The sequence below is a fragment of the Carassius auratus genome, chromosome 6 (genome assembly GCF_003368295.1).
Source record: "Carassius auratus strain Wakin chromosome 6, ASM336829v1, whole genome shotgun sequence".
In the NCBI taxonomy this organism is placed as follows: Eukaryota; Metazoa; Chordata; class Actinopteri; order Cypriniformes; family Cyprinidae; genus Carassius; species Carassius auratus.
In genome coordinates this window covers 7,250,937-7,276,944 of record NC_039248.1, presented here as the reverse complement: position 1 = coordinate 7,276,944, position 26,008 = coordinate 7,250,937, and the positions used below count along the sequence as shown (strand labels likewise).

The window sequence follows — 26,008 nt, the reverse complement described above, 5'->3', positions numbered from 1 at the left end:
TTCCACCTGTATAGATCTGCTAGGGGTTACTTTAAATGTTTTGTGCATTTATTTTTGCAGAAGCAGGATGTCTTAAATACTCAAAGAACCATATCGGCGTATGGCGTTGGCGTTCCACTGTGTAGAAATCATGTTTCCCCCTCGGGGGGCCCCCTTTCAGTGTTGGGCCTTTAGAATCGTCCTAACCATCCCCCCCTTACAGCACCCCTGACTGGCAGTACCAAGTTCCTGTACTTACTTTGCAGCAACAATAATCTACATCAACAAACAGCAGCACATGGCAGATCTATTCCACAAAAAGCAAATACATTAAAATTGTCTTAAACCATGCTAAATCTTTGGAGAATTGTCATGATAGAACTGCAGCATATAATATGCAGAATATAAATGTCATTCAGTGTGTATAAAAGTGAATAACACAAGTTCAGTCTTCACAAAATACAGTATGCCAGTTTGCTCCTTTAAAAAATAATCACACACACAGACACATACATGTCCCTAGTGCACAGGGTTTCCTCCCTTCTCCACAGGCCATGACAATAGCCCTCGGGACAGGGCAGAGAGGCTCTGATAAGAGTACAATAGGTCTGATGATTCCAGATAAGAATTTCTGGCCTTTCTGAGCTTCATTAGGCCATCTGTATGTGTCTTTCTTCCTATCCAACTTTATCTACTAATAATGATTTAAACAGCGATGAATTTAAAGGACAAGATTCAGATAAGAGCATGCTGCTTCTTAGACAGACTGTCGTGTGAACTACAGAAAAGAAGCTGAAAAGAAACTTGAGGTGTATTTGCAGATCTACCAGGCAGCACATTGGTGCCTTGAAGTCTATACATTGGCCACTAAAGTTCCAGCCTCAAGGCTACAGAAAACAAATCACTGTTTGGCCAGCCCATTCACAGAGGTGAGCAGAGGCATGGGGAAGAAAGAAGAGGTGGTATTAAGGAAAGAGGAGACACCTGTCTGAATGGCCCACTGCCCATGATCTTTTTTTTCTCTCTTTAATCCCAGCTTGTTCGGTCGTGGAGATGCTGAAAAGACTATTATTAGGGAACAGAGTCGGTGACTGACCCATTAAAAGCCATTGGAGACTAAGCAAAGACTGATTCACTGCTACACTGAATTTTACAGGTGAAAAGAAACAGTACAAAAGCTCCCCAGTCAGTGAGAGACCACTTTAATCAAGTGATGTTCTCATTAGATTGAAAATGGTAGTGTATCTAGAACATTTTAGATGTTTTATTTATCTTTAATAAAATATGGATGTAATATTCTGGGTTCACATATGGTAAGATTGTAAACTGAGTTTATACAAAGTTAAGATCATTCAACAGCATTTGTGGCATATTCATTGCTACAAAAAACATCAATTAAAATACAATTAAAATAATTTTGTCTTCAGGTGGTCATGGTTGCATTCATGTGTGTAAAGTAAGTGAATTAAGCCAATATATGGCCAATTTAAAAACAGAAATATGAAACATATATTTTTTAAAAGCTGGTTTTGTCCATAAAAGTCGACGTGGTCCATTATTTTCAAGCTCCAAAAAGACCTCAAACCTAGAAGGGGTCTTAAAAAATTAAAGGGATAGCTCACCCACAAACGAAAAATCTGTCATTACCCTCACTTCTCTCCAAACATGAGTTTATTTCTTGGGTTGAACAAAAAAGAACACAGTGTGAAGAATCCAAGGAAACCAAATAGCTGCTGATTTCAATTGTAGGGAAAAATAATCAGTGTGGACCAAAAACAGTTTTTTTAAACATCTTCATATTTGTGTTCAGCAAATTCTCAATTTTGGGTGAACTATCTCTTTAACATCAAGTGGATTTTGTACATGATCAAATGTCATGACATTTAAGAGGTGTGACCATTTTTGATGCAGATTGTGTATGTTTTCATTGATCAGTGTTTTGGCTTGATTAATAAAAGCTTACATTTAAATCTGTTCGATTATGTCGCTTTAGAAGGCCACCAAGGCCATATGGATTAATTTCACACTACCTTTATATTCTTTTTGGATCTTCAAAATGTTGGTACCCATTTACTTACTTAATATGGACAAAAACACTGGAATGTTATTCAGAATATCATTTGAGTTCTGCAAAGGAAAGAAAGCCATACAAATAGTATGTAACATGAGGAGGAGTAAATTATGACAGAATTCTCTTTTTTTGAGGGGGATGAACTATTTCTTTTAAAATTCTTGAATGATATTCCATCTTAGTCTTATCTGTCTGGCTAGAAATCTGACTCTGACTCGCTGAATGGGGCTGAATTGTGTTGCAGGTCTTTGAGAGGATTAGATGGGCTGATCTGAGGACTGATATGCCCTCCTGTTTGTCATTCGCACCCTTTGTAGAAGAACATCCTCTGCTCTGTGTGTATATGTGTTGTTTGGGGTGGGGGGTCTACATGTTAAATGACCAACACACATACTAAGAAACGTAAGTACACACTCTAAAGGCCACACACAGCACACTGGCACATTTTGTATGTTGGGGCAGAGTGATTTCCTTAACAGATGTTTAACTCATTTTTGCCCCACATTTGGTATGGCAGAGTCTCCTCATATCTGCATTTGGCTCTTTTTGACTGATAAGATTCAGCAGATTCATTACATGTTCATTCCGTCTCACCAGACTAATAAAAGGGGATTACAAAGCAATATACAATGATCTGACTTGAACCTTTGTCAGTAATGCGTGTAATTAAATTATCATGGTATTACAGTAAGCTGCAGTTCAGCGTTGTGACTGAGGAAGGACCAAGTCATCCATTGTCCTCACCAGCTGGAGGCTAAGAAAATCTTGATTGATAAAAATAGAGTAATATAGCTATAATATAGCAAACACGCCCAGGTTTCTGATCTTAGCGTGTCAACAGACTTCAGTGAACAGATGTTTGTCTGCCGTCCAGGTGTGCTTGAGCTTGTTGTTCACTTCTGAAAGTTTACCGCACGTTTGATTTGGCTCCTCAGAAGCAGTCTTTGTCTACCTGCCTTTGTTGTTTCAAGCAGGCCACATTGTTGAAGATGAGGGTCTTGGGGTAAAAGATTTGTGGTTGTGGCAGGGGTGTGGTGGTGGGATATGTCCGTCTGTGTATGAGTTATGTCTGTGTACATTAAACGTTTGTCTGGGTGTGGATGTGACTATATGTGTGAGAAGTTTGTGTAGAAAAGGCTAGGGTATGTATGCGACATTGGATCTGCTTTTTTTTTTACTCTGATAGCGTGCGACTCGGTGTACCAAGCAAAACCGCAGCTTCCTGATTTTTCTGACACCTATTTGTGTATATAAATCTCTGTTCTACAACTTGAGTTATAAATTATATCAGATATTATGTTATATATATCACACTATGAGGTGCCTCAATCATCTCAAATCTGTAGTTTAACTCTTTTTAAATATGAACGTTCTTATGATATCAATGATATCGAAATGTTATTTTTTTATGTATTTAATGCGTTCGTGCTGTATAATACGTTGTATTTTGTTTTACAGCCAAGACATAGTGTGTACCCACTGGATTACAGTTGTGAAAGTACAAATATTTGAGATGAACGGCATCACGCGTTTCCCTGTGTCAGTGGCGCCATCTTTTGGGCATAAATGGGTATTTGCCTCTATTTACTCCTGTCACAAAAAATAATAATAAAAATTGATATTTTTTCAATTAAAAGTGAACTAAATGTTACAAGTGAATTATGTTATAATTATTATTATAAAATAAGCATTTATAACTTACCTGGTTGGCAGCTTGACTCCCGGCCTGATTAGCTGAAAAAAAAAAAAAAACCTAAACCGACCACTACCTACTTTACCCATTAAAAACACTAGTCTGACCATACTGGAAAACCTAGTCCAGAAGAAACATGTTTTTAAGCAGAGCTATTGTAGCATACTTTACTGTGCACTTACATAAATAATAGCTTTTATTCAAAACAATTTACAAAATGAAAATACAACCACTAAAGGATTTAATTTAAAGGCCTACTATTGTATATATTGTAGGCCTGTTATATCTATAGTCCTACAATACATTTTGTTTTCTCTGTTTAATTTCCCACAAGGGAAGTTTCACTTGGCCAGTATACTCTAAATTAAACGTTTCTACAGAACAAGCTGAATATTTTCCTCAATCCATCGAGAACTATGAGCTTGTGTCTGAGGTGACTGGTTTGCGCACGCGCTCTCGCTGCCCTCAGCTCACGGGAATGACGTGCGTGAACGTTCCCATCGGTGCTCAAGGCAACGTCAGCGGGTAAGGAAATGCGATGCCCTAATAACAATTCCTTCAAATATATACACTCATATTTAATGAATGAATAATTATCAGGACCCGTATAGTGTCGGTTTCGAACTGCAGACTGAAGTCGCCATGTCAATTGCGTGCTCTAAGTTAGCAGGGTTATTATTATGGGGAAACGCAGCGAGAGCTCGATGACTCCTTATCTTGTTTGGGATCCGGTAACTGTCTCTTTACAATATTTATTCGTTTATCTTTGCAGAGAGGCGTCCTGGATACGCTAGGAATACATGGTTTAGTCGATTTATTTGACACAAAGTAGCAGTTGTGTACACTAAAATCTCGGGAAAATACAAGCGAATGTGATAAAAGCGAGCAGGCATTGCAACCAGACCCATGATGAGTTGCTGGATCTGGAGGAAGGTGCGATTAACAACAGCGTCAGCTCATAAACGGTGCGTTTTGTTTTTTTTTGCGGGAAATGTAGGTTTATTATGTATTTAGTGACACAACTGTTAAACAGCATTTGAGATTGCTTAATAATCACTAATAATTTAAACATAAGTGATGCTGAATGAATGTCAGGACAGGCGTTTGGATCTTATTATAGTTTCTTTTGACTTGCATTAAACGTTTGTATTTGTGCGTGTGTTTGGATACGGTGTTTGTCATTGGTTTTGGGATATTTGTGACCGTGAGAGACATGGCAGTCACTGTGAGAGCTAACAGCTGTTACCTCAAAAGAACAACAAGACGGTAGTTTACAAAGGGCATCACATTTATTTTGCCTTATTAAGTATTTATGTATCAACTGACTTTCCTCAAAGCTCAGATTTATTTATTATTCATTTAAATTGTCCAGCGGTGACACTTGTTTATAATATTGAAATAATATCATTAATTTTTATCGGTATTTTTTTTTGTTGGTATTTTATCCAGTTATTTCAGTGTCTGCTGAATGCCACCGCTGATTTTTGAAAAGTAAGTAATAAAATGTTTTAATTATTTTTTTAAGCATACATACGTCTATAAAAGTCTGAACAACTTCTCTCATGCTCACCAAAACTGCAGATATTTGATAAATGCAGTAAATATGTGATGTTGTGAAATATTATTACAGTTAAATAAACTGATTTCTATTTGAATGTATTCATATTTATTCCTCTGATGGCAACAGTTAATTTTCAACAGTCATCACTGCAGTTTTCAGTGTATGATCTTTCAGGAATCATTCTAATATGCTGATTTGGTGCTCAAGAAGTATTTCTTATTACCATCATCAATCTTGCAAACAGTTATGCAGCTTAATATTTTTGTGGAAATTGTGACTTTGATTTATTGTTATAAAATAATTATTATTAAATAACTTGTAACATCATAAAATATCAATTGAATCTATTCTTGATGAATAAATATATCAGTTTCTTAAAATAATGACTGACCTTTAACTTGGTAGTGTAGGTCTTGTGACCCAAGGCAAGGCATGATTCAATATTTCTATCCCATTTGCAGATTTAAGCCACACTCATCAAGAAGATGGACAGCTATGGGTTTGTATCTTGACTTTACCCCCTCCTCTTCTTAGATTCTGTTTTTAATAACAAGTATATCTGAAGAACATGGCATGCTCTTTTAGGTTCTCCAGTGACATGTTCAGTGGCAGAGCAGTTCTGGGGGAGGACAGCTCGGTCATGGCCCGAATGCAGAAGAAGTTCTGGAAGACCAAGCAGGTTCTGATCAAGGCCACAGGGAAGAAAGAAGATGAGCATGTGGTGGCATCTGACGCAGATCTTGATGCCAAATTGGAGGTATGAGCACCCTTGTAAATGTAGTGAAAAGAACTGTGGGTGAAAGTGAAGCATCACTGGGCCAGGATTTTCTTTCAGTGACTCATTCTGTTTTTTAATATCTGAAAGCAATTTATTTTTTCCGTTTGACGTTTGTTTGCCTGACAATGACAGAGAAATGACTGAAAGAGATGGAGGGAGGTTAATGGTGTACTGTCACATGATCACAGGGAAGAGATAAGATGAACAGATCTCTAGATGATGCTATACTTTGATCAACTGTGCTTGATTTACCACTGTGTTTGTACAGACATGAGTCTAAATGGCCCTGACACTGTCTCTGCCTTGACTGCCTTTCTTTTATACACGCGCACGCACACACACAAACACACAACTGCCCTTTCTTTTCCCTTTCCCTCTTTACATATTCAGGCAATGCATTCCCTATAAATCTTTGTCTTTTTTAACAGCAGTCCAAAGCAGATTTAGGTAGGATATACAGACTCACACTTAGGGGACACAAACTCAGCCAAGCTGTGTAAGAAATGAACAAGGTACTGTTCACTGCCATTTTGTAAAAAATAAATAAATAATGCTTTCATTCAGCAAAGGTGCATTAAATGATCAAAAATGATAGCAAAGGCATTAAAAAATTACAAAAAAATTGGTTATTTTTAACTTTCTATAATTTAGTTTTATTTTATAATTATGGTTTTCAGAAACATATTAATCTATACACTGTTTTCAACACTGATAATAAGAAATGTTACTTGAGCAAAAATAAATTCTGATGTATCATGTGACTCTTAAAATTGGAGTAATGGCTACTAAAATCTAGTTAATTCGTCACAAAAAGAAATTACATTTTAAAATATATTAAAACAGAATACATGTATTTTAAATTGTAATAGAACTTCACATTATTGCTGTTTTTTTCTATATTTTTGGTCAGATAAATGCAGAATGATGAGAACAGAAGAAACATCTTACCAGACCCAAAATTTTTCTACTGTAGTATACATTTGTACCTTGTGTGAGGGCGTTTTTATATAGTACGCAAAGTGATTCAGTTATATCAAATAAAGTGACTTTTTAACAATATCATGCATAAATTCTCCCTCCCTCCTGACAGCACTGAAATATGTCTCCTGAGACTCTTTGAACTCTGAGGGCACACGCTTTTGCAATTTCATGCAGAATCATTACTTAAGCTCATTAGGATGTTTCAGACTTAAACTATATAGACATAAAATAAATATTTAATAAAATGACAGATAACTTGACTTGTGGGTTGGGAATGATATGAGGGGGAGTAAGTGATGACAGAAATTTCAATTTTGGGTGAACTATCCTTTTAAGTGTTTGGGGTATTTGTAGCCCAAGCTTTGGTTTCTTTTTGATCTTTCACTCCAGGTTTTAGGATCTGAATACATGAACACTGATTTTATTGAGTCTGGATTTGTTTTAGCCTGGAAGTGTTATATTTGGTTGGCCATATGTGTGAAAGATTATCTACTTTAGATTAGTTGACATTTGGTTAATAGTTCTCTCTTTTAAAAAAAAAAGAAATTAGCTGATTTCTTGTAAACAAGAGCTGATCAAATCTGTAGACCACCACTCGTAGTTTAAGGAAGCGTGTGTGTGTGTTTGTTTATGTGTGTTTGTCAAATCATGCCCTGCCTCAGGCTGTTACACTTAAGCATATCCTGGTTTACTGGTCATTAGATGGTTTCCAGTGAAGAGGAGAGCAGAAGACAGACCACCGTAAGCCCCCCGGCTGCTCGCTTAATGAACCGGTGTATCCATGTTCTTTCTCCATTGAGCCACAGCTGCCCTTATGATCATGTGATTTGGCTTTTAGCCTGTTTAGTAACAAAGCACTGTTTCCTCTTAACTTGAAAACAATAATGAGTTATCCTTATGGTGTGAAATGGCAAAATTTTGAACAGAACCGTTTATTTAGCAGAGGCTGTTGTACAAACCTGATTCCTGAGGGTGTTGTTCTTGCGTGTTTATCAGGCCTGTGCACAGAGTTAAACAGTAACCTGAAAGCAGCCCTCACCTGCAGGGGTCACACCTTCATCAGCACACATGGACCTTAGTCTGGGTGGATGCCATGTTTAATTTGATCCACATGAATATACTTTATTAATACAAGAAATTATCACAGTAATACTTTTTTTCTGAAGTAGCTTCGAATTTTTTTTCTCCCAGACTATGATTGTTTGTATATTTTCTTACAAACCTGTTTAAACAGTAGTTGCGAAGGCTTAAGTCTGGTAACCGGAAGGTTGCTGGTGTGAGCCATGAACTATCACTATTATCTCTTGTAATAATTATAATGCAGTTCGCTTTTGATAACAGCATCTGCTAAATTACCAGCTACATTACCTTTCAATAGTCTGGGGACTGGAAGATTTTCAGCATTGACTCTTGTGCTCACCAAGGCTGTATTTATTTGGTTAAAAAACTGTAATATCGTGAAATATCATTACAGTTAAAAATCACCTTTCTGTATTTGAATACATTTTAAAAAGTGATTTATGTCTGTGGTTTAAGCTTAATTTTCAGCAGCTATTATTTCAGTGTTACATGATCCTTCAGAGAATGGTCTAATTTGCAGATTTGGTGTTTAAAAACAATTATTATTATTATTAATGTTGAAAACAGTTGCGCTGATGGATTTTTATTTTATTTAATTTTTTTATTTTTGGAAACTCGTACTTTTCAGGATTTGTTAACAAATAGAAAGTTCAAAAGAAAATCATTTATTTGAAATAGCTGTTATTTTCTATAGCCCAGTGTTTTCATGATCCACTGTTGAATACTGGAATTTGTCCTGTTCCTATATTTGGCTTCTCAAAGCTTTTGAAACTCTCTCTAGAACAAAGGCATGAATGAGTCATTTATATTATTTGTGTCATTTCTGTGAGTTTCTGGTTTCAGGTAGAGCACATTCTCCTGCTCTCTCAGACAGTCAGGGATTTAACCTCCTTTGTTGCCATGACAGCAAGACTGGAAATGCCATTTTTTGTGTTCTTATGTGTTCTTCTATTTTTTTGGAGTCTTTAGTGTGGGAGACCAAATCTTCTGTCGGAATATATAAATGATGAAAAGAATGAAAGATTCAGAGATATTTTGCTGTGTTGCAACAAACACAGAAGTGCTGCTTCCTTTTTCTTTCTTTTTTTTTTTACATTTGTAACAAAAACTAAAACAATGTATTAATTGTATTTGTCGATGATAATGTGTTATCTGTTTCCTCCAGTTTTTCCGTTCAGTCCAGAGCACTTGCACAGAACTCCTGAAAGTGATTGAGAAATACCAGCAAAGAATCACACGTGAGTGAGGAACATGATCTTCCACCCTCTGTGTGTGTGTGTGCAAACACAAAGAGTCTTGTTCAGCTTGTTTTGAAAGCCTTTGCATGCAGTGGAATACAGTGCACTTTCTCAGTTTCCATGAATGCTGTTGTGGAGTCAGTACACCATTTTAAGCATAACTCTACAAATGTGTTTTTGTGGTTTTCATAATTGATGATGCTCAGCACATATAATCAAGCCACATACTGTTATCGTCGTGGTAATAACCCTGTTTTTTCCTCCTGTGACCTCCTTACTTCAGACCTCTCTCAAGAGGAGAATGAGCTCGGACTGTTCTTGCGCTTCCAGGCAGAGCATGATAAAACAAAAGCAGGCAGTATGATGGACGCCACCAGTAAAGCCCTCTGCTGTTCTGCCAAGCAAAGGTAGGCACTCTTCTTCAAATATGACTGAATCAGGGCTTCAGATCATTAATGCAACTTATTTCATGATGCTTTGATAGTTAATACATGCATATATGTCTTGATTGAATACATTGAAACAACAACTAAGCAGTTTGGTCAGGATATGAATGGATACTGTGAAGAGTCAGCTGCCTCCTCCCTGAGTGGGTGTGTGAGAGAGGAGGGGTGCTGGATAAGCCAGGGCTGGTGGCGTGTGATGGGGCACACCTGATGTGAATGGAGCCTCATCACCGCTGCTGTTGAAAAGCCCAACGCGCCTCTCCTCGGGAGACCGGTCTCTTCCCCGTGCATGCACGCTGGTGTCCTCATGGGTCCAGGAAGGGTGCATTGAGGGACTCCCGTGCCACCAGAGACGTGAGCCACCGGACCCGCGATCCGGAAGAGAACCGCACCCGTTTACACGGCCAACAGGCCAGGATGCTGGGCTGTCCATCCCCGGCAAGCGCCGCGGACCAAAGAGGGGAGCGCGTGTGGCCACCGGATTCCGCCCCTTACCTGGACCCTTCCTCCGTGAACACTGCCCGACCCACATGAACCGCGTAGCACGACGAGGACACCAGATCCCCTGTTTATTTTGGACACTCTCCCCCTTTGGGCACTTTTATTCCCTTTTTTACTTTTTCTGTTAATAAAAGCCTCTTCGAGGCCTGACGCCATGGCCACGCCCACTGTGTCTGTCGTTGGCTCCTCCCGTGACAATACACAAGTGTGTATTTATATGTGTATGAATATTATGTATATGTATACACTCTTTTAAGTCAGAAATGAATACTGTTATTCAGCAAGGCTGCATTAATTTCACAAAAAAACATTTTATTTCAAATAAATGCTGTTCTTTTCAAAAAGAATCCTTTAAAAATGAATTAGTCTTCACAAATAAGCAGCATTGCCATTTTTAACATTGACTATAATAAAATATGTTTTTTGAAAACCACACACATACTTTTATTTTTTCATTTAATTATTAAATTGGAAAAATACCAAAATAGAAACTATTTCACTAGAGTTTTTTTTTGTTGTTGTCACTTTTGATTAATTACTCCATTATTACAAATCAATACAAGTTACTTTGGCAGCCATAGAAGGAATATTTCTATATTCTGCAAACACTAAAGACACACTAACATCTCTGTCCTTCGGTGCTACATTCAACAATGATATGATTAAGCCACTGGCTACAATTTCTCTGTCTTCTTGTCCTCTGTCATGCCCAGGCTGGCGCTGTGTCCCCCTCTCCATCGTTTGGAACAGGAAGTGGAGACGTTCCGGAGGAGAGCCATCGCAGACACCCTGCTGACCGTGAGCCGGATGGAGAAAGCCCGTACTGAGTACCGCGGAGCTCTGCTCTGGATGAAGGACGTCTCGCAGGAACTGGACCCAGATACTTACAAACAACTGGAAAAATTTCGCAAGGTCAGACAGAGTGAAGTGAGCAATCAAAGGGGTGACTTGCATCAATATACAACATGGAGGCTGAAGTGTTATCTGTGTGTGTTTGTGAACAGGTTCAGGCCCAGGTTAGAGGAACAAAAGTGCATTTTGATAAGCTGAAGAATGACGTGTGTCAGAAAGTGGTCATGCTGGGTGCCAGTCGCTGCAACATGCTTTCACATTCATTATGTACTTACCAGGTAAAATGTGTAATACCTTAATTTCCTTCCAACGGTCATTCTTTATTAAACACTCATATTTTTCAAACCTTTTCTCATCCTGTATTGTTTTTTCTGTAGACAACGCTCTTACAGTACTGGGAGAAGACTGCACATGTGATGTCCGGCATCCATGAGGCCTTCAAAGGATATGTACCTTACCAGTTCACCACCCTTAAAGTAGGTCTCCATGCACAAATCCCAGAAATGAAACTGTTATGTCATGAGATTTAAGCTCTTATATGACTACATATGGCTCATTACAGGAATTAAGGGACCCATTGGATCAAATTGTTTCCACGCAGACAGCAGAGGACAGCAAAGACGAGGAAAAGAAGACACATCCAGACAAGTGAGAACACAGTTAGACATAGTTTGGCCATTTTCATCTTCTTCGTTATGTTTTTTGTGTGTAGTATAATACATATCACATGGTCAATGAATCTCACACAGACAAATCTAGCAGTCTCAGTTTTCTTCATTCTTTTTCATCAAGAAAGCATGTCTTTTCCCTTGAAGGCACCCTGCTTGCCTCTCATTGTCAGATCTTTCATTCACTCTCTTTCCTCATTCTCTGCAACCCTCCGTGACCCTCAGATTAGGTCTCTTCAGGCGAGGGGCCTTTTTGAAGGCTCTGGTTACTGATCTGTGAGTGGAACATTGTAATTCTTTTAGAAACTCCTGCTACCTTCGTGAACAGGAAACACTGCTTAAAGTTCCACTGTCATTTCCTGTCTTGACAGCGGGAAATGAGACTGTAATTATTCCTCTGCCATCTGTGTTAGACATGCTGTTCTATAAAACTGTGATGACCCTCACCCGCTTCCTAGGAATATCGCTGTGAATCACTCCAATTTGTCAGTTTAGATTTAATTTCAGGTGTTTTGTAATTCTAATCTGATACTGTGTGTCATAGTAATGTGAATCATCTCTTCTCTGCATCCATTTAGCCATGCATCAGAGTGTCTGTTAAATTAATTTGGTGTTTGTATGTTTATGTTTCAGTCTTGTTTCACTTGAAGATGAACAGCTGGGCGAATCATCCGATACTGGTATGTTCAGCTTTTAAACCACATCTGGGAACACGCAGGATTGCCCAATGATTTTCTATTGGCTCAAGTTTCTTGAAAAAAGGTGCACTTTCTTTTGTGTTTTTAACAGTTTCTACTCCTGTGGTAGATGGGCAGAGTCGAGGATCTGACAGTTCTTTGTGTGCCAGTCTGGACTCTGGTAAAGTGTGTGTGTGTGTTTGCATACTAGGCCTTGCCCCAGTAATCATTGCTACTAATTGACTAGCCATCCATAAGCTGCAAATTATGTTTTAGTTATATTTAGTCAGATTAATTGTTATTAAAACCCTTAGATAAGCACATATATATAGAGTAATCAATTACATTTTATATTTATTTATTTATTTATTTATTTATTTGTTTGTTTGTTTGTTTAGTCATACCACTCAGCCCTAGATTTAATTTCAATTCAGTGAAGAGGCATCACAACTCAGTCACATGATCAGTTGACACAGACTTAAAGCATCAAATATTAATAGAACTAATCAACTTTTTGTTTAGTCGGTGCAACTCCTGGTGTGTTTGAGTAGCTATTATTTACAGTATGCCTGTTTGTATTTCTCATCTTCATCTCTGCCCCTGTACTGCAGCATTGACTGAACAATTTGGCCCTATTGGTGGAGATAGCACAGATGATGACCTCCTATTAATGACCCCTGAGCCTGGCTCGTCCCCTTCTCTCATTCCAACCTTGACCCCAACCCCACACCCATCCATGTCCGTTATGCAGCCTCAGATACTGCAGGAGGTCTCAAAGCCCCCTGTTGTTCAGTGGGGCGTAGGTGTATCACATGAGGAAATGCAAGATGCCTTTATCAGCAGTCTGTCACCTGAAATAGGTATAAATGCTTGGCTGGGCATCTCTTCAGTGCCCAGGGCTCCCTTAGCGCCTGCTCTTACTCTCTAAAACCCTTTGGATGTGCTTTAACAGCCTCATCTATTAGTCTTTGAGGTTTCATAAGAATTATTCAGAAACTATTAATGCTTACTGCTCTTTCAGATTTCCTTCTCCACTCTTAAAACTCTCCAGGTGTTTCTGTAAAACTTTTAAAAAGCATTTTTAAAAACTGTACTTTTCTCAAGGTTAATTTCTCTTCCCCCAGCTTTTTACATATGTTAAATTTTTATGCACTCTTGGAAGATTTTGGCAACTTGTTTTTCACCTTTTAAACCTATATTGACTTCTTATGTTTATGACGCAGCAGCCATATTTTTCTTGAAGCTTCTCTGTGATTCTTTTTACCTCACTTCTGTTTTGCTATACTACACTACTGTAAAAAGTTTTTACAGTCTCCATATTTTTGTCTTGTTTTCCAGTACAAATATCGAATTATTCTAAAAACCAAGATGCGTTTAATTGAGAAGCAAAATGAAATGAGATACCAAGTCTTGTTTTTTTGAAAAATTAGAACATCTAGTAAGAACATCTAGTAAGAAAAATAAATTATTTTCTCCTTTTAATTGCGTTCAGCAGATTTTGTTTGTTGTTAAAGATTAAACTCAAGCTATTAAGTCTTGTTTTTTTTGTGTGCTAAATTTACCAAAATTAAGTCAGTTTAGCCTTAAACAGAAAAAAAATTCTGCCATTATGGCGAGACAAATTGATTTGTTTTCCCTTTGAAAAAGGTATATTTTTCTCTCTTTTCTTTTTCTGACACCACTGGCAGATTTTATTTTCTTGTTTTAATAATAAGCTCACCTTATTTTAATACATTTTCAGAAAACATTGTTTTAATATCTGATATAATTTGCCTTCTAAAGTAAATTTTTCTTGATTCAAGTAAATGTTTCTTTAATAAAGAATGTTCAGATATTTGTACCAGAAAACAAGACAACAGTACTTGGGGAGCAATTTGCTTTTTGCAGTGTAAAAGCCTGATTATCTTCTTCTTTTTATTGTAGTAGGCAGGGATCTGTTGTCTGAGGTGAAAGAAGAGGACAGAGAGAGAGGTGACCTGGCCTTCCTGCAGGATCTGCTGAGTCCTGGGGCTGCGGGCGGCACTAGTGAGTTTAGTAAGGCATGGCAGGATGCTTTCGGCTGTTTCGAGGCCCCTCCTGCTCCTGATACTGCTCCTTCACAGGAAGCAGGAATGGTAAACACACCCACTGGCTTCCTGCCGTCACAGCTCCTGGACCATAGCCTTAGTGCCACAGGTTTGCACAAACTTTTATTTGCCCTCTACTGGCTGGAGGACAAACAACAGTTTTCTTTTGTATTCAGTGCAGTCACTGTGATGTTCATATTGATTCTCTTCCTGTTATTCAGGATGGGCGACTCCACCCATGTTTCAAGCCCTGCCCCTCCAACCACCTTCCAGTGGAGGACAGCCTACCCAGAATACTCCACACTCCTCTGCCAGTGGTAAGAGTTTTATATCACATGTCAACAATTAACAGATGGATACAGATAATCTTAGATGGTCTTTTTTTACTGTTTCTGTAGTGATTCATCTCTCTGTGTCTTTTTAGCACCTAAGGGAAACTCCAGGGACATGTCTGCCTGGTTTAACCTCTTTGCAGATTTGGACCCTCTGTCCAACCCAGATGCTATTGGACGCAGTGATCAGGAGTTCCTCAATGCCTGAGGTGTGTTATTGTGCATTTGTATATATTTATTACTGACAAATAAGTCCCAGGTTTATAAAAATGGTTAAACTACTTTGAACCACTGTACACTTTGAATTTAACATACTTGCAAAAAAAAAAAAAAAACTTAAATGTTTCCATTGCATAAGTATTCATTCCTATCTAGGACAGTTGAAATTTAGCTTAGGAGCATTCATATTGCTTGTAGATGTTACTACCATTCGAGCGAAGTTAACCTATGGCAAAATCAATTGGATGGATACGATTTGGAAAGGCACACATGTCTTAATAAAATATCTAACGGCTGATAATGCATATCAGAGACCAAAACCAAGCCCTGAGGTCAAAAGAACTGCCTGTAGAGCTCAGAATCAGGTTGGGATCAAGCCACACGTCTGTGGAAGAGTTCAGAAAACAATTCTGCTTCATTGAAGGGTCACAGAAGCATGCAGACTCTGTTAATCTTAATGGAAGAAGTTTGAAACAAACAGGACTCTTCCTAGAGCTGGCTTCCTTACCAAACGGAGCAGTAGATGGAGAAGGGCTTTGGTTAGTGTGGTGACCAAGAACCTGAAGGTCACTTTAGTTGAGCTCGTGATCATATGTGAAGATAGGAGAAATCTATAGAAGGATAAAAATCACTGCAACACTCAAGTGTGGCAAGACTCAATCCTCTCTTCAGTGAAGACACTAGAAAACACACTTTTTAATTTGCAAAAAAAAAAAAAAAAACACCTAAAGGACCCTCAGACTCTGAGAAACAAGATAATCTGCTCTGATGAACCTCAGTTCCAAGCATCGTGTTTGAAGGAAACCATGCACTGCTCATCATCTGCAGATTTCCCAAAAGTAAAGTGTGCTGGGAGCAGCCTCATGTTGTGGGGCTGTTTTTCAGTTGGAAGGGACTCATCAGAGTAGAAAAGTTGATCAGGACACAAGAAAAGTTGTTTCCTGAAATGTCTCACACACACACACACACATACACACACACACACACATATATATATATATATATATATATATATATACTGTATATATAATACTTATAATACTTAATATAGCTTTACTAAGTTGTCTTTTACCTCTCTCAGTGAAGGATGCTCTGGAGCTGTATCACATCCAAAATATTATTTGATGGAAAGGAGTGCATATCCCAAGCCTTTATTCGGAGCTGGATCACTACCTCTCCTGAAACAATTCAACTTGAGCCAAGGAAGCATCCAGAGATCTCTATCCATATAACACTGGAAGGTTTCTGAGATATGGGAATGTCTCTCTTTTCTCCATTCTTTCATTGTATGTGTGAATGTACTGTATGTTCATTAGGACACCTATAGTGTTGTTACCTGAGAGCGAAGTATCTGTTACTTTTGGAAGTGCACATGTTTAAAGGGACGTGAAGGTGAGGATTTGCCCATCTTGCATATGGGGGGATATTTTGCCTAGGACTAAACCTGCATAAATGTGTGTGTATATCTGTTTGCTTTGTACAACGTGAGTTTTAATGTCCAGAAACAGGGTTACAGATTTATAACATCTATGATAGATTATAGACTGTATTTTTAATTAAGACCAATACCTAAAGTGTGTGAAGTTGCGTGTAAATCACAAATATTTTTGGAGTCTCTTTCACTGGATTAGTTTAACCCTTAATGATAAAATAAATGAAATTATTTATTAATCTAATAAAAAGTGTTACTACTAACTACATATGCAAGTTGTGTGCTGTGCCATTAGTTTGGTGGGAATGAGAAGGTCACAGTTTAATGGAGCTAATCATAAGTGAGGCATTCTTGTTTTCGGTGACAAAAATGGTGAAACACTCTCACTCAGAGAAATTACGTCTCCTAAATGTTCTTCACTGTCACACTGTGATGCAAAAACTGGAATGAGTTTATATGTGATTTCATTTCGTTTGTCATCTTTAGCACGTTAAACTAAATATCCTACTCTAGAAAACGTTACACATTTAATTTTATCCCATGATCATGTTTAGTCTCATCAGGAGTGACCAATCGGTTTTCTGTTGCATTTCAGAAATCAAGTTATCGCTTGCACTAAACTGTCTCCGAGTCCAGTCTTGGATTGTTCTAGAATGTATGTCGTCAGTTTTAAGGATAGACATGTTCGTTGATCTGAATAGCTTTGTCTGTACATTTCGCACGGGATTTCACTACATATTTAACGGAGCACGTTTTTGTCTTTAAGTGGTTTAACATTTTGAAGTGTCCAAATTTTGTGTTTGGAACTATATTTTGAGAAGTTATGTACCACTTTTTTTCTTTTCCTTTAAAAAAAAGAAGAAAAAAAGAATGCACACCGCACCATTCTCAGCTGCTTTCATCTGTTTATTTTATGCAACTTGGCCTTTGTTTCAATTAAATAATGTACAATTTCAATGAAGGAAACTGGATTGAGAGCTTTTGTATCTGAGAGCAAATAAATCTGAGTTGAATCCCGTTTCTGATTGTTATTTCTCTCATTATTTGTCAATATAATCAATATAAAATCCAATTTTATCCTGTCAAGAAACCATGTTCCTCGTATTCACAGAAAGAAACAAATGTTGTAACAACTTAAATTCAGTAACAGGCACCAGTCTAATTTACACACAATTCAGTATTAAGGCAATTACATACCATTTTTTTCAGGATTGCCTAATTTCTTTCAGCTTTTTTCTTTTTGGAAGAAAGGAAGCTTTACGGTGTGATTGATAAATTTCACAGTATAAAGATGCTACAGTTCAAATCAGTTCACTATTAGCTAAAGCCATGCTTCCCTCTTAAATTCTTTGCATCCCTTTTCTTTCATTGTTATACATGACAAGTCTTTCATATCCAGTGTGCTCTGATATTCCGATCTATTTTCCTTCACTCGACTGAAATTACAGTAATGACACATATCTGTTGAACTAATCTTGAAATTTAGCAACAGAACTGACAAGTGCATCATAATCATAATACTGTCCGGTACATTTGATCTATGTCTCCTCCAGGCTGTTCATGTACCAACTTCCTCTCACCAGCAAATCACATTAAGCACATACCGGTTACATATAGGGGAAGGGCTCTATACATTTAAGGGGCGAGACTGGATGCAGGGACAGACGATGATAGAAAAAGGACTGTATGAAAATGGGGTCCTACGAACGAGTGGTGGGAGTCAGGCACATTTGTTAGTCCTCCTCAAATCTGCTACAGCATTTCTGGTTGTTCTGCCAGCTCTAATCAAACTGCATGTAAACTATAAGCAACTAAAACAGTGACCTAAAAGCTCCATTTCCCTAGTAAATCAAATTACTTAAATTTACAATTCAGGTCGAAAAGTTTGGAAAAATTAAAAATTAAAACTTTTTTTTTTTTTTTAAGAAGTCTCTTATACTCACCAAAGCCAGATTATTTTATTAAAATACAGTAGTAACTGTATATGTTATTTAAGAGAACTGGTTCTATGTTAATATATTTAAAAAAATATCATGTATTCCTGTGATGGCAAAGCTGAGTTTTCAGTATGCATTCCTCCAGTCTTCAGTGTCACATGATCCTTCAGAATTATTATTGGTACTCTGTTAATAACAGTTCTTATTATCACTAATGATGAAACGTGACTGTTTCTTTGATGTATAGAAAATTCATTTATTTGAAACATTTTGTAACATTAAAAATGTCTTTACTGTCACTTCTGATCCATTTAATGCATCCTTGCTGAATAAAATAATGCATTTTAAAACGGTTTTCAACAATGATTTTAAGAAATTATTTCTGTAGCACGAAGTCAGCACATAGGAATCATTTCTGAAGGATCATGTGATACTGAAGACTAGAAAAATGATGATGAAAATATAGTTTTACTAAATGACATTTAGAAAACATTAAGTATTATTTCACAAAATAACTGTTTAACTGTATTTCCAATCAAATAAACACAACCTTGGTGAGCTTAAGAGACATCTTTCAAAAATCTTAATTATTTCAAACTTTTGTGTAGGTTAAAGGATGCAGCTATACATAAGAAAATTCAAAGGCTTCATGGTAAAATGCAATAAATAGTTGAGAAAGTAAAAAGCAGTGCAATACTAAAAATGTATATACATACACCATCTTAAAAACCTCCTCTCGTTCATAGTTTAACATGTAACATTACCCTTAGAAAAAAACAACAAAAAAACTCATGTTCAAGTTTCAGACTGATATCTCTCGGAGTTGTTCAGAACCGTTTCTTGGATAAATTCCTATCAAAGCTCTGACTCTATCAGATGATACAGGAGTGGAGGAAAAATGGCATCTCTGTTCATCAGCTGACATTCCTCTCTTCCGTTTTAACCTTCTGGCTCCTCAAGATGTCGTGGGAGGCATGGTGACTGACGTCCACGGGACAAGATGGGACCCATGGAGGGGGACAGGCTCCTCACCGTGACCCCACCCAGAGGCACCAATGAGGGGGAGATGCTGTGGTATCCCATCCCGCTACGGAAGTTCAGCTCCTGGGTGGGCAGCAGAGGCTTCAAGATGCTCACCAAGCAGAAAGCAGAGCCGCTTTTGGGAATGAAGTTCACCTTGTTTCTGTCTGGGCAGAGATAAGGAGGAATCTCCTGGAGAGGCCTTGGCCTGGAACAGAAGATGGAAAGAACAGTTCATGGCTCTTTCGTGAAGATGGATCTTTTATACTGATAGAAATATGAGTGTTCCTGGCAGTTAAATCCCTCACAATTCTTTTTTATCTGAGGAAACTTTATTACAAAATAACTAAGTCTTGGTATTTTCCATGCGAGAGATACAGAGTGTAGCATCACTTTTCTTTTTTTTGTGTAGGTCACCACCTCAACAGTTCTTTTATCATAATAATAATAATAATGTTGCACACAAATTACAATATTAGTTGTATTCGTCAAGCTCAACTTTTCTATTCTGTTACCAAAGTTATTTTGTGTGAAAGCCCATTTCGGCCAAATAAGAAAAAAAAAATCTTGCTTCGCTTTGATAAATCATAATTATAACATATTTAGTCATAAATATGAGACAAAAATACAAAATTATGATAAAAAGATAAAAAGTCAATTATGAGCGAGTTTCAACTTTTTGTCATAATTTAGACTTTTTATCTTAAGATGTTAAGGTGTTTTGTTATAATAGATTTTTATGTCATAATTATGTCTAATTTACGTCATAATCTTGATATATTTATGACTTAGTATGTTATAATTTTGACTTTTAATGACATAGTTATGATTTACCAAAGCAAGGCGAAAATGGGCTTCTGGAATTTTTGGGAAAATTGATCAAACAAATATTTGTCTTTAATTTATAGGACATTTTTTAAATCAAACTACAAACATTTGATTCCAAAGTAGCTAGTCCATAATTACTGAAATTAGAGCTTAACTTTGCCTGGATCTACAACCCTTTTACCTAACGTTCTTAGATATAATTTATTTCTAAATGTGTTTTATTAAATTTTTTTTCATATCTATCATTAATTCATATATTTTGTATTCCGTTTATTTATTTATTTACAAAATAAAAAAAATCACAGACCTATTTTTTAACAGTATTCAAAAAAAATTTAGGTAACAGGGTTTCATTTTTTTTTTTTTTACAAATACAGAATAAAATAGCTCATAAAATTTTGGACAAATTACATTTTCTGAATTTCTGAACTGACTCTGTGTTGAAAAAACAAAAAAACAACAACCTTAGTTTCAAACCCTATATTAAAGACACCAACATACAGACCAAAAGTCTACAAAGCAGTTACTCACTGGTTTTCTTCAAAAGCTTTGACTCTCTCGCAGCCCTCCGGAGGCTCACGTTTGAACATATAGCTGTTGTTGGGCTTTGGAGATGAAGCATATTTGGGCAGAGGAGACCAAGGTCCTAGGTCTGAGACAGTAAACAGGAATATTAAGGAAGCAAATAGTTTGATGTTAGGTTATTGTGATGCTGATGCTGCATGTGCTTCTGACCTCTTTCTTTGCTCTCGTTGAGCGTGTCGTCGAGCGGGCTGTTTCCCACCGTGTCGTTGAGGATGCTGAGGTACGACGGTGAGACAGAGTCAGCCCGGCTGCTGCTGTTGCTACGGTTACTGCCGAGGCCGCCGTTGGAGGGCGTCTGTGTGTCAATACTGCGTGTGCTGCTGCTGCGCTGGGGGAGGGGCGGGGGCGCGCGGTGCCCATCAGGAACGTCCTGTGGCTAAAACACATAACAAACATTTGCTTCATTAGGATGCATAGGACAAAAGCAATTCTTGTTAATTGGATTCAACTGAAAATCACATTAGTATTGATTGTGCACCGATAGGCTTTATTATAGTCCCTATCCACCTTTTTTCTAATTAGGATGTTGCTTTTTAAATTATGGGAGGCACTTTTGGTTTGGAGAAGTACTGTTCAAATAGACTAAAACTAATAATTTCAAATCATAATCATATAATCTTTATCCATAGGTATGACTGAATGAACTGTACAGTTTCCTTTAGACGTCAGGAGAATAATGTAAGCTTGATGTTTTAATGAGACATGATATAACAAAAATATCTCTCTTGAGTCCACTGCATTCTTTCCTCCTTATTAATTTTGCTGTAACAATATGAAAAAAAACAAAAAAAACATGCTGCACATTTGCACTCTATTAGGTTTATGATATATCCCATGAATAATTCACTGGTATGCACCAAAAAAATCTTGTTTTTCTACCCCAAACCCTTATATTTCTTTCCAGTTTTGTTTTCACACCTCTCTTTTTTTGTAACAGTATTTACCTAAAAAAATAAACAGGTAAATATAAGTTTTTTTTTGTCTTGCAAAATAATAGAAATCACTTTGAAATATGATAACTCAATGTTCCAGATAATTATCATTTTTAATTAAAGCAACATGCTATATAATACTAATTTGTTAATGTTTTTACATCTTTAAATGTCCTTTTAATTAGAGGTTGAAGATTTAGTAGAGTAATGTCACCTTGATATTAAATAAATGATTAAATGATGATAAAAAATATATAAACTAAATTACAACTAGTTACAAATTATAAAGTTACAATTACAAAGTACATTTGCAGAAAGGACATTTCTTTGTGCTCCAAAAGCATAAAATAAGTAACGTTTGAAAAGTTCAAAAGTGGTATTTTGGACACTTAACTAGGAAATGTCCTTGGGTTCTTACGCTGATAAAAAAATAAAAATAAATGTTGAGATGCACTCACTACTATGATCTCATCTCTCTCCACAGTGTCCCGGATGATGATGCGTTCAATCTCCTGGTTGAGCCCCTCTATGCTGTTCCGAAATCTGGGAGGTGTGGACTTAGAGATGGGGATGGGAATCAGGATGGTTTTAGGCATCTGAGACTGAGAGTGAAAAAGAGGAAAGGGTACAATGCTTCTTCAGAAATGTGTGTATGGGTCTACAAACATTCCCGCTGTAGGGAAAACCAGCCTTCTGTGTAATCCTGTTTGAAAGACTCCCACACAGGCTGAGCTGAACCCACACATACACACTCTCTACAGTCTCTCCACTGCCAAAAAGCTGCTAAGCTCCATCATTATACACAAACCACCGACTACAGAGAGCGGTACCATTGAGAGCCCATTACTGCTGAGCTTGAGGCTGCTGATTCTGAGTACAGTGTGATGTAAGTGCTCTTTCTCAATATATTCTCCATGCTCTTATGATTTTAGTCATTTATAGTTTTGGATAGCCAGAATTTTGCCTTTTTTTATTTCTCTGTGTGTTGCATTTCTCAGAAACAAGCACGAGCTCTCTTAGCTTTTGAAATGTATTGACAAAACCTCTCCTTTCTTCAAAACACAAAGAAATATTCTAGGCTTGGTACGAATTAAGATTAATCTATGGAAATTGTTGCATTAAAAACTAGTTTCTACTTCTTCCTTACTTCTTTAGAAAAAAAAAAAAGCATAAATCTGTATTGCAGTGAAGCAAATGGAAGTGAATGGAGCCAATCTGTAAACTAGCCCAGGTTATGGAGGTATTATTAATGATGTAATGAGAGCCCTCCTGTATTCACACACAAGGAAAAATGGTGGCTGCTGGGATGCGATGAAGCCCACCTGTGATTGGATGATGGCATGGTTGCCATTAAAGGGGGATTTGCGGTCTTTGTCCCGGCGATGGCGGCTGCTGCGTTTGCTCCGCTGGAGCTGTTGTCGCAATTTTGCAATCTAAATGAAGTCAAAACAGAGATGATGAATGGCATAGATCATAAAAAGAGGAGGGTGGATTAGCACATGTTATAACAGCTCTAGATGTCTCACTTCTTTCAGCTGGTCAGTGCTGCCGCAGGAAGCCGATCGCTTATGAGAGCCTCTCCTCCGCTCATCTACCCAGGCCCTAGGGGTCTGACAAGGAAAAAAGAGAGAGAATGAGTGAAGAACAGAGACTGGACCAAACAATTCAAGCACTTACTGATTCATTCATACATTGGCACAAGGAGGGGGAAGATTATTCAGTCTTTTTTTCTACTAAAAGCTATCGTATGGCTTAAAGAACATGTAATTCATACGCTTCTTCTTAATCTTCTTTAAGCATAACAACCACAGTAACTATAAACTATCATTTCATTTATTGATTTTTTTGTGTGTTTTGCATACTAATATATATATATATATATATATATATATATATATATATATATATATATATATATATATATATACATATATACACATATATATTTAGTGTATGTAAGTGTATTATAAATATATATTTGGATAAAAGCCAAATATATATATATAGTCTGCATAGCATTTAAAAGGCATTAATGTCTCACCTGGGTGGCCTTGTCCCTCATTTAGAGGGTGTGGTGGGCGGAGCTCCCGTGCCGCTGCCAGGTCCTTGATAGGTCAGATCTTACAGGTGAGTTGAAGGGAGGAGGATCCCTTATTGTTTCAGCTGGAGGAAGGGCTTTCGAAATGACCAGGGACTATAAGGTAAAAATAGATTAAAAATAATTATATTTTATATAAAGACCCATAGACATTTATATATATAGCTAAATATATATTTATAATACACTTACATACACTAAATGATATATATATATAAAAAAATATATATATAAAATCATTATTTTAGAAGTTTAGATAATTTTTCAATCTTTTTTTATTCCGCACAGCAAAAACTGCTGACCAGCTGACCCAGCATTTACCCTCCTCCCCTGCACTAAAACGATCCTTATCTCTCGGCCTCTATCCATAATCTCTTGATCCATCATGTGTGGCTTCATTTTGTTTTAACCTTTGTTCCCCATTTATATTCTGCATTATCGCAATCTTATTATTCTTCACTACACATCAATTCTTTTCCCCCCTCTGTCTGTTCCTACCCTGTATAAACAAACAAAAACCTAATATTACTGAGGTCAAATTCATTCCATCTGTGTCCTGCTTTGACATTCTGTAAGATAGATTTTTATGCATTAATGTAAAAAAAAGTTAAATACAATCTACAATCAGCTAGACGGCTGGGTGATTGGAATGATTGTTGTTTAAAACGTAATGTTGTTTACCCACATAGTGCCCCCTAAAGCCGGTTTTCAGCCATGGCTACCAATTTAAATAAGGTTAATATTAATGCAATGCAGAGCATGCTGCAAGACCAAATTAAGTAGAACTATTAATACAATTAAATCTTTGGTGAAACGATTCGTCATTAAAATAAAATATCCAAAACATTAGGCTATATACATTTAACATAAAATGACTGCATCAATGAAAAAAATATTTTGCATACTTGTCAAAACTCTAACCATGCGTTTAAAATTGTTTTTGCCTATGGATTATTCAATGATCGCAACAGACGCAGAGTGGCATCGGTGTGAAATCTGCAGCACCGCACCCCGCGCGCAGCAATCACGAAAACAAGACGATGAACCGCGTGCATCTCTGTTTGTGCCAATGCTTTATAGATTACACTAGTAACATTATTCATAATCTACAACAGTTTCAGTGATTAAATTATTGGGCGTGCAAAAACAACATCCACAATAGAACAATAATATGCAGTGCATTGATAAATGCTCGCACGGTTTTTCATTTAACTTTACGCACCTTTGAATGGTGAGACAATAACCGCACAAGGCGCGTTCATGGTGCAATAAAGAGAAAAACTGAACGGTGTGATATGGATCCAGCGTTCAGAAGGTCGTCGGAAAGCAGGTTGGTTGTTGGTGGAGGGCGGCCGGTGTTGCTGGGTCAGAGAAACAGATTGAGGAGGATGCGCAGGGCCGTTGCTATGGGCGTTGCTGCGCTGCTGGAGGTCGATGGGATGTCGCTGTGTAAAGGTGATGCTGGAGCTGGAATATCGAAGCGAGGGAATTTACGAACTGGTCCTCGTCAGCTGAAGGACAAAAGGCTCAAAATTCTCTGGTTTATGCGGCTGCAGACATGTCTTTTGGGGAGGGGCGGTAAGGGTCCCCCTCAGAAGACAGCTGGCGTTGAGGTGCGCGCTCGGTTCCGCGCTCGTGCCCGCGCACACCAGACTACGTTACTGTTGCTGAGGCGCGTGGTGTTGTTTTCCTCCGTGCTGCTGATTTTCGCTCCACGACCAGAGTTGGGCGCTATCATGCTATATAAATATCAAAAGTCACAGGTACAATAGGCATATAGACTATATTCAGTAACACATAGATGTATGTATTCTTATGTATAATTACATTTTTTTTTTTTTTTTACAATTGATAACAAATGAATGAAAATAGACCAATAGCAGCATACTATTGATCTATGGAAATTTTGAAATTATGCACACAAGAGCAAAACAAATATTTACATATGCAAGTATATATATATTTTGCTGTAAAACTGTAATATCATATTTTTTAATTATTAAAATTTTTATAGTATATATGATATGATAAAAT

At 37.3% G+C, this 26,008-nt stretch overlaps 2 protein-coding genes across 7 annotated transcripts; one reads left to right on the top strand and one right to left on the bottom strand.

Moving 5' to 3' along the window:
* Nucleotides 1–1,002: 1,002 nt before the first annotated feature.
* ical1 (islet cell autoantigen 1-like) lies at nucleotides 1,003–17,594 on the top strand. Of its 6 annotated transcripts, none has more exons than XM_026259152.1 (17): nucleotides 1,003–1,135; nucleotides 5,193–5,234; nucleotides 5,766–5,803; nucleotides 5,890–6,061; nucleotides 9,309–9,381; nucleotides 9,665–9,788; nucleotides 11,042–11,240; nucleotides 11,333–11,458; nucleotides 11,558–11,656; nucleotides 11,743–11,828; nucleotides 12,482–12,528; nucleotides 12,638–12,706; nucleotides 13,137–13,385; nucleotides 14,449–14,700; nucleotides 14,813–14,908; nucleotides 15,016–15,132; nucleotides 16,224–17,594. In XM_026259152.1, exons 3-16 carry the CDS (start codon nucleotides 5,790–5,792, stop codon nucleotides 15,129–15,131), a joined length of 1,722 nt encoding a protein of 573 aa, XP_026114937.1. In that variant the 5' UTR covers nucleotides 1,003–1,135; nucleotides 5,193–5,234; nucleotides 5,766–5,789; the 3' UTR covers nucleotide 15,132; nucleotides 16,224–17,594. The 6 variants fall into 6 exon arrangements, with proteins under 6 accessions (XP_026114937.1, XP_026114922.1, XP_026114957.1 ...); XM_026259137.1 differs by lacking the exon at nucleotides 1,003–1,135 and adding an exon at nucleotides 4,174–4,268; XM_026259157.1 differs by lacking the exon at nucleotides 1,003–1,135 and adding an exon at nucleotides 4,315–4,474.
* A 1,428-nt stretch (nucleotides 17,595–19,022) lies between these two features.
* fam117ba (family with sequence similarity 117 member Ba) lies at nucleotides 19,023–25,827 on the bottom strand. Its single transcript, XM_026259181.1, has 8 exons — nucleotides 25,197–25,827; nucleotides 23,918–24,070; nucleotides 23,403–23,486; nucleotides 23,199–23,309; nucleotides 22,335–22,478; nucleotides 21,095–21,320; nucleotides 20,891–21,011; nucleotides 19,023–19,739 (listed from the first exon to the last, which is right to left on the bottom strand). The coding sequence occupies exons 2-8, from the start codon at nucleotides 23,936–23,938 to the stop codon at nucleotides 19,451–19,453; spliced, it is 996 nt and encodes a 331-aa protein (XP_026114966.1). The 5' UTR covers nucleotides 23,939–24,070; nucleotides 25,197–25,827; the 3' UTR covers nucleotides 19,023–19,450.
* Nucleotides 25,828–26,008: the final 181 nt, after the last annotated feature.